The 8,884-nt window shown below is 42.4% G+C and overlaps 1 protein-coding gene across 1 annotated transcript; it reads right to left on the bottom strand.

Annotated features, from left to right (window-relative positions):
- Positions 1-560: 560 nt before the first annotated feature.
- exd1 (exonuclease 3'-5' domain containing 1) lies at positions 561-8,226 on the bottom strand. Its single transcript, XM_035752341.2, has 11 exons — positions 7,873-8,226; positions 4,065-4,133; positions 3,916-3,946; positions 3,671-3,750; positions 3,467-3,534; positions 3,176-3,262; positions 2,965-3,069; positions 2,796-2,876; positions 2,525-2,668; positions 2,169-2,360; positions 561-1,939 (listed from the first exon to the last, which is right to left on the bottom strand). The coding sequence occupies exons 1-11, from the start codon at positions 8,000-8,002 to the stop codon at positions 1,223-1,225; spliced, it is 1,704 nt and encodes a 567-aa protein (XP_035608234.1). The 5' UTR covers positions 8,003-8,226; the 3' UTR covers positions 561-1,222.
- Between the last annotated feature and the right edge of the window lie 658 nt (positions 8,227-8,884).

Here is an 8,884-nt window from a genome sequence, read left to right as displayed (position 1 = left end):
ATACTACTTGATCTGTTTCATGCCTTCAATGAGGGTACCTGGCATGAGCCCAAGCTGCTATACGTAGATAACCATGGCAATAAGACGTGATTAATGTGGGCCCCATTTGTACTGCGCGCCCTGCTGCGGTTTAAACACATTGTTTTTGTCTTAATATCCTGTTGATCCCAAACTGCACCTCTGAAAATGAAATCAAAGTGGCTCTTTGTGGAACACATGTGTAATATCTGCATTGCAGGATCCTAATTCAGGAAGCCCATAAATTAATAAAGACATGGCTTTGTTTTCCTATGTAAAACATAGGCAGGTGTTGGGTACTTATGATCGTCAGCATCTGAACTTCTTGAGTGATTAGTGCTGCAGACAGGCAATATCAATTTCATGTCAACATCCTGCATTCATTCTGTGCCAGCTCTAATGGTTTTGCAGTCATCTGTAATCAAAGCAACCTTCCAGAAACAATGTTTTTCTTTCATTAACAGCACATCTATCAATGCTTTCCTGCGTTCCACCTCAATTAACAGCAACCATGAAGCCAAAATTGAGTAAATTGATCATCCTAAGCTATATTGGGTACTTTATTCTGTGTTAGCATTTGTTTTACACAACTGATTGAGAAGAAACATTTTGAAATTAATGAATCATAAAAAGGTTTTTCTTGTATACAATATTTGAACTTGATGCGCTTCATTTGGCTGAACTATAATTCTGCTGGTGCTGCACAGATCATCCAGGTGTGGGCTGGTATGAATTAATACACTATGTTCTGTATTGTTATCAAAGGAATTAGTTGAACATAAATCAGGCTGTAGCCTGGCAGAATATTCCCTGTATGCCGAGGGGCTCATTACCAAGTGAAATGACTGCACTTAACAGATTCAGAATGTACCATTACTCACGCAAATCAGGCCAGAAAGAGAGAGAATAAATCAAGAGTATTGAATTGGTGATAAATTAATTTTTGTAAAGGAACAAGTGATGAACAGCAATTTAAGTCAATTTAAAAATAGAAGCTTAAATAAACAAATGTACAGGTTAACCACATACCATGGACACAACTCTAAATATCACTCATCCAATTATGTGATTGAAATAGAAAAGCAGTTAACTAAAACACCCAACATTGGTGCAATTTATATTGCAAACAATTGACAATTTACCGCCACCTAGTGGTCTTTGTAGAATAAAAATGTACAAGTAATTTTGAACCAACCAATCCCAATCATAGGTGGCTCTTTCTAAATGAACTGAAGGAGAGACTGAGAGGAGAGGTGAGACCTTGGGGTTTCTGAATGAGGCCTCTCCCTGCACCAGGAATGTTTTCAGATGGCTGTACTGGGCTGGGTCTTGGGCCTGGGGGGACAGGCACCTCCACCCTCCCCACTGGGGCCTGGGTCTTCAGGGCTCCGGGGCTCTCCTTGGGGACCTGGGCTGCTGGTATCGGGAGAGCCAGGCCTCTTCCCAGGGAGGGGAACACAGGGAGAATGGGTGGTGTTGGGTCTTTCAACAGGGACCTCCCTCTGCCTGCCATTGTGTCCATCACTATCTCCAAGAGTCCTGGTGCTCCTGATTTAGCCACTGGGCTGACAACACCAGACGGCTGTTTCCTGTAGCTCTGCTGGGCCTCTTGTGTCAGGGCACAGGTCATAGCATGGAGGTCAGAGGCCCCCAGGGTATTGCTGGGACAGGGTGTCTCTGCTGGGCCCTGCCCTGGTTCTGGGACTACAGGCGCCACTGCTGCGGGGACAGGAGGGTCTGGTTGTCTTTGGGTGGCTGTGTCCTGGCCCTGCCCATTCTGTGATGGGGGTAGGGGTCTGGGGTTGGAGCGCTCCAGCAGGCCCTGCTCAGTGACAGGGTAGCGGTCGACGGCCCACTTCTGGCGCTTCTGACGCGTGTGCTCCAACTCCCGCAGCTCCCTGGGCAGCTCCAGAACACTGCTCTGTAGACAGACACACAGCTGCCCATTAGCTTCTATATCATCACAACACACAGACATTTATATCTCAGACCATTACTGCCATGGAGATCTATTCATTTTTATGTCACTAAATATTCTCTCAACATTGCCATATGTACAGTAATGAGTAAGTGGCTCTGGACGTTTGAGGATGTAAATACTATATCTGCGTGGTTGTGTTGGGTCGTGTGTGTGAAGCTCAGTGGCTCACCGAGCCGATGTTCTGCATGTGGACAGGTTCCTCTCGGCTGCCGCTGAGGTAGGAGTCCACCAGGCCTGTGTAGTCAGCCATGAGGGCATCCAGCAGCACCAGTCTCAGAGGCTGCAGGTGGATCACCGACAGGGCCATGACCTTCAGCAGGGACAAAGGGCAGGGACGCACGTACCACACCTCTTTGTCCTCCTACAGGTTTAGTACAGACACACCGATACAGTTTAGTACAGACACCGTGTAAACCTTTAACACACACAAATACAAGTCTTTCAACAGTTCTGTTCCACTGAGACAAAGACACAAACACCACATCCATAATGCTGTTCTATGTTCCCTCCTTTAGGGTTCCATACCTTGGTGAGCAGAGACTTGATGTTGAGAGAGGAGAGTTGTGACGAGGACATCTTCAAATGTAGGCTCACCACCTTCGGTAGGGTACTGACCCTGTCTGGCAGGAAGCCACCAGTCTCTGTGTAGAAGCACAGGATATCTGCCACCTATGGAGAAATAACATGACTACATTGCTGTGATAAGGCAGGTAGGACAACACCTGGTATGATGCCTACAGGTAAGTAAGAATCCATTCATAGAACAACATGTAGGCTGCACACTACAGTATAGTACCTGAGTGTCAAAGACGTTGGTGAGATTTACTCCAAACTGAGCCATCAAACATCCGGCGAGGCTCCGGCAGTCATGAGTGACCTGAACAACAAATATATACAGACAGAAATTGCATGTGGTGGAAGTGAAATGGTCTAATATGTCAAACTCTCCCATCTAAATTACTCACCTTTAATATGTGGTTATTTTCTAGGATCATGGACAGGCCGTTTTTGAAGGCCCGGGCTCCAAGCAACAGTATGTCAAAGAGGTACACCTTGTTCTTAGTGGCAATCTACAAAGAGACATAGTTCAGTTCAAATTTCCAACGATGAAAGTTAATAGATTGTGTGAAATAAAACACGCATATGTAAAAGCCTAGGTAGGAACAGTTTCCTCACCTGCAGCCAACAGAGTCTCTCGTGCTGGAACGTCCCGACCCCGTCAGCTCCTATCCCGATCACCTGCTGCTTCCGGATGTGCATCATCTAGGTGGAAAGCATGACCAAGCAAGGTGCTAGAGAGTTCAATCCGTACGCCCACAGGACAAGACACACACCTCCTTAGGCTCCCACTAGATTAATTTCCCTCAACTGTTATCCAACTTTGTATGCCAATAGGCTATGTAATGTGAAGCTTACACCCAGGGGCTAGGTGATTTGAAACTGTGATTGTGAGGGTTAGGTACTCACAGCAGGACCAAACTTCTCATGGAACTCATCAATGACCACAAAGTTGACATGGCTCTCATCATCGTCATCTGAGGATGGCAGATATCTATTTGTAGTACTACATAGATCAAATAAACCAACTAATGACAAAAGATAATGATGCAAATCTATGGCTTCTACTAGCTAAACGTGTACAATATAGTATTTAACCTGAGGTCAACTCACTCAGTATGAGACCTTTCCTGTAAGGCTGGAACTCTGCCACTGTCAGGTGACCTTCAGGTCTGTGGTCACTGGTGTGATCTCTGAGCAGACAGTATTTTGGTATTATTGCATGCAATACTAATGACACATTAATTTATCCGTGAGCAAAGTCAACTATTGTAAAATATGACAGATGCATACAAAGAATGATTCCATGGTTAGATAGCCTTTCATCCATTCACTAATGACGTCAATATCGGACATACCGTTCAGACTTTGTTACATTTGGGAATTCCACTGAAAGATAGAAGGGTAACTCATAGTTATAGCAGAAGACCAGAGACGATTAGATTCAACTTGTAAAAGTAGCTAGTAATAATGACAGAAATAAAAGTGCACGATTCTGGCTGCCTACCATTGAGAATTTCATGTCCAAAGAATAGTTTCACTCCAGGGAATTTCCTTCCATTCTTGACATCCACAACTGAAAAAGATTAAAGCCATACATTGCAGACTACTAGCTTAATGCAAGTCAAATACTAGCTAGCTACACTACAGTTCAAAAGTTTGGGGTCACTTAAAAATGTCCCCTAAGAATTGTCCTTTAAAATAACATAAAATTGATCAGAAATACAGTGTAAACATTGTTAATGTTGTAAATGACTATTGTAGCTGGAAATGGCTGATTTTTAATGGAATATCTACATAGAGTTGAAGTCGGAACTTTACATACACTTAGGTTGGAGTCATTAAAACTTGTTTTTCAACCACTCCGCAAATTTCTTGTTAACAAACTATAGTTTTGGCAAGTCGGTTCGGACATCTACTTTGTGCATGACAAGTCATTTTTCCAACAATTGTATACAGACAGATTATTTCACGTAATCACAATTCCAGTGAGTCAGAAGATTACATACACTAAGTTGACTACCTTTAAACAGCTTGGAAAATTCTGGAATATGATGTCATGGCTTTAGAAGCTTCTGATAGGCTAATTGACATCATTTGAGTCAATTGGAAGTGTACCTGTGGATGCATTTCAAGGCCTACCTTCAAACTCAGTGCCTCTTTGCTTAACATTATGGGAAAATCAAAATCAGCCACAATTGTAGACCTCCACAAGTCTGGTTCATCCTTGGGAGCAATTTCCAAACGCCTGAAGGTACCACGTTCTGTACACATTCTGTCTCCTAGAGATGAACGTACTGTGGTGTGAAAAGTGCAAATCAATCCCAGAACAAAAGCAAAGGACCTTGTGAAGAGGAAACGGGTACAAAAGTATCTATATCCACATAACCTGAAAGGGCGCTCAGCAAGGAAGAAGCCACTGCTCCAAAACCACCATAAAAAAGCCAGACTATGGTTTGCAACTGCACACGGGGGCAAATATTGCACTTTTGGAGAAATGTCCTCTGGTCTGATGAAACAAAAATAGAACTGTTTGGCCATAATGACCATCATTATGTTTGGAGGAAAAAGGGGGAAGCACGGGGTGGCATCATCATGTTGTGGGTGTGCTTTGCTGCAGGAGGGACTGGTGGACTTCAAAATAAATGGCATCATGAGGTAGGAAAATGATGTGGATATATTGAAGCAAGACATCAGTCAGGAAGTTAAAGCTTCATTACAAATGGACAATGACCCCAAGCATAATCCCAAAGTTGTGGCAGTTACACCAGCTCTGTCAGGAGAAATGGGTCAAAATTCACCCAACTTATTGTGGGAAGCTTGTGGAAGGCTACCTGAAACATTTGACCCAAGTTAAACAATTTAAAGGCAATGCTACCAAATACTAATTGAGTGTATGTAAACTTCTGACCCACTGGGAATGTGATGAAATAAAATCTGAAATAAATCATTCACTCTATTATTCTGACATTTCACATTCTTAAAATAAAGTGATCCTAACTGACTTAAGACAGGGAATTATTACTAGGATTAAATGTCAGGAATTGTGAAACTGACTTCAACTGTAGACGTACAGAGGCTCATTATCAGCAACCATCACTCCGGTGTTCCAATGGCACAATGTGTTAGCTAATCCAAGTTTTTCATCTTAAAAGGATAATTGATCATTACAAAACCCATTTGCAATTATGTTAGCACAGCTGTAAACTGTTGTTTTGATTAAAGCAGAAATACAAGAAAACGGGCCACCTTTAGACTAGTTGAATATCTGGAGAATCAGCATTTGTGGGTTAATTTACAGGCTCAAAATGGCCAGAAACAAAGATCTTTCTTCTGAAACTCATTAGTCTATTCTTGTTCTGAGAAATGAAGGCCATTCCATGCGAGAAATTGCCAAGAAACAGAAGATTCCAGAACACAAACTGGCCCTAACCAGAATAGAAAGAGGAGCGGGATGCTCCGGTGCACAACTGAGCAAGAGGACAAGTACATTGGAGTGTCTAGTTTGAGAAACAGACGGCCTCAAGTCCTCAACTGGCAGCTTCATTAAATAGTACCCGCAATACCCGCAAAACACCAGTCAACGTCAACAGTGAAGAGGCGACTCTGGGATGCTGGCCTTCTAAGCAGAGTTGCAAAGAAAAGGACATCTCAGACTAGTCAATAAAAATATTAAGATGAGCAAAAGAACAGACACTGGACAGAAGAATAGGCACATTTGATAAATAACATTTGATTTTAACAAAATTTGATTCAATCGACTGGTCGATCTCCAAGCCATTCCTAGCCTTTCAAATATTTATGTAAAAAAATAAAGCTGTAAAAAAATAAAGCCTTGCGTTCCCATTTGTTTCGCAATGTTGGTGGTAGCTGCACTTGATTCAGCAGCCCTAGCGCCGGGTAGGCAGTGTTCCCATTTTATGTATCTGAAGATAAAACGATGCCTACCGGGCAGGCCCAGAGAGCAAATCAAGTGCATCTATAGGCTGGCTAATTAGATAACTGCAGACACCGTGATCTGAGCTTCCTCAAGCCATAGACTGTAAAAAGAAACCTTGAACACACAGCAAAGTTGATAATGTGAGATTAACACTTATAACCATGACTAGTGAGACTCAATGAATACAGCGAAGAGCTGCTGTTTTATGAGTAAGTTCATGCCGTTATTCAGCACTGTCAACCCTTTGTTCAACAGTTTTATAAGCAATAAAAAAAATGCACATTCACCCAACTTCCACTCATGCTACAACCAGCACTGCAATGAAGGAGTATAACAACATGTTTTGATAAGAGTTATTATTTTCATCTCGTCTTTTAACGTCATGGAATATTTTACTTTCTCTGGTCATAGGAGTAACATGAATTGGTGCATGAGGCAGAAATAATGCTGTAGGACAAGTTTCGCCATCAGCTGGAAAACTCCCCTTTTCTCAGCGGATGGAGGGAGAGGAGGGACTATGAGTCGGGTGAGAGGCAGCCTCACCACTGCTCCATCCCTCCCCTCAGACTGGCCATCGGAAGCAGGCAGTCAGTCCAGTAAAAAACTAATATTATAGTCACTCAGCCATGCCTTGCAAGTAATACAACAAATTACATATTACCTGTGTGATCATATATCTAAAATGTTTATACCATTTGAAAAAGGTCTGAAAATAACATTGGGCAATTACAGCATAGCCAATATACAGTGATAGGTCCAAGTAGGCTGTAGCCTACTTTTTACTGAAAATTGTTTAATTACTTAATGTTGCATGGGCTTACGTTTATTAAGTAATGTACAGAAAAACTGAGCAGTGGCTCTCGTTTTGCATTTTGACTCAGAAAATGATTGACTCAAAAGGCTGGTGACCACTGCTCTATAACCACTGTTATTATTACTTGACCCTGCTGGTCATCTATTTGAAGAACGACCTGGTTCTCCACCAGGCAGAGCCAGAAGAGGACTGGTCACCCTTCAGAGCCTGGTCCTAGGGTCATGCCTTTCTAGGGAGTTTTTCCTAGCCACTGTGCTTCTAAATCTGTGGGGTTTTAGGCTGGGTTCTGTATAAGCACTTTGACATCTGCTGATGTAAAAATGGCTTTATAAATACATTTCACTTGGAGATACTTTTGGGAAACGGTCCAGGTCAGTCTCTAACACACGCGCACACCTTTCTGGAAAAACCGCCTTTGCTGGCTAACTAACGTTAGCTACCATAGCAAACTTGCTGAGCTGAATGTGATCAGATACCGTGGAGATTCTTTGCAAAAAATATGACCATGTAAAACAGTTCAATCAAGATAATGTAAGTCAGTACATTAATTTGATAACTTACCGTCCTCTAAAATCACAGTTTTATTGGCGTTTATCCGTTGAACAATTCCAAGGAAAGTCGCAGTCTTGAGGGTCAATTTGATGCGCTTTCTCTTGAAGCTATCCATGAATTGAAAGTCGTCCATGGTCATCTTTCTAAACAACAATTGCTATGCTTGTTGTCCAATGTATCAAGCAAAGTTAAAGCTAATGACAGCGAATCAATCTCTGTCGACTTTTTTTTTAACCAACATGTGCCTTGACCAAAGCAGGTGCGAGGAATCAACTACTTGAACGTGATTGATGACGGCCAGGGGGTGGAGCGTGTGAGGGGTCAGGCCATACAGTCGCATAGAGATGGGTAGCGAGAGAACGCAACGTTATACATGTCCCATATGGCGTCTGCGAGAGCAGATGTAGTTACCACAGCCACAGTTACAAACCCCGCCTATTTTTTATTTGTATTTTATTTAACTAGGCAAGTCAGTTAAGAACAAATTCTTATTTTACATTGACGGCCTACCCGTATTTTTACAAAGTATGTTCTTAATATATGATTTAAACCCAACCTTAGCCACGCTGCTAACCTTATGCCTAACCTAGCGATTTTTCCCCCTTTCATTTTATAACCTTAACGTCACATTACGATATAGCCAATATGAATTTGTGGCTGTGGTAACAAGTGGAAACCGTGAGAAAATGGGCAGCGCCATCTCCATTCTAAAGTAGTCAATTTTCTTCCGCGACTACTTGAGTTGGGAAACAAACTGAAAGGTTCCAAACTTCCATCTCATGAGTATAATTCATTGGCTGATCCCTCCTAATGACCTGGATGGAATTATGTGATCCTTCCTTAACCCATGGGAAGTCCCACCGAGTTGACTACTTAAAAATGGTGAAAGACCTCAATGGAGCTGCTCATGCTAAAACAGACTTTTGGGCCCTAGAGTGCTCTATCTCTGTGGTTAGGCATCATCAGGCAACCTTCTTCTTCTATATAATGGCGGGCCACAAACAAACATTTAAGGTGCATG

This window comes from Oncorhynchus keta, chromosome 35, assembly GCF_023373465.1.
Source record: "Oncorhynchus keta strain PuntledgeMale-10-30-2019 chromosome 35, Oket_V2, whole genome shotgun sequence".
Classification (NCBI taxonomy): Eukaryota; Metazoa; Chordata; class Actinopteri; order Salmoniformes; family Salmonidae; genus Oncorhynchus; species Oncorhynchus keta.
This window is presented reverse-complemented; position numbering and strand designations above follow the sequence as displayed.

Bases quoted from the DNA above. Each gene is read 5' to 3' on its own strand.
- exd1 (XM_035752341.2), bottom strand. From the start codon at position 8,002: ATGACCATGGACGACTTTCAATTCATGGATAGCTTCAAGAGAAAGCGC. The intron at 3,070-3,175 runs GTGAGGAAACTG...GTCTCTTTGTAG, and splicing joins AGAGACTCTGTTGGCTGCAG to ATTGCCACTAAGAACAAGGT. The intron at 1,940-2,168 runs GTGAGCCACTGA...GTCTGTCTACAG, and splicing joins ACATGCAGAACATCGGCTCG to AGCAGTGTTCTGGAGCTGCC.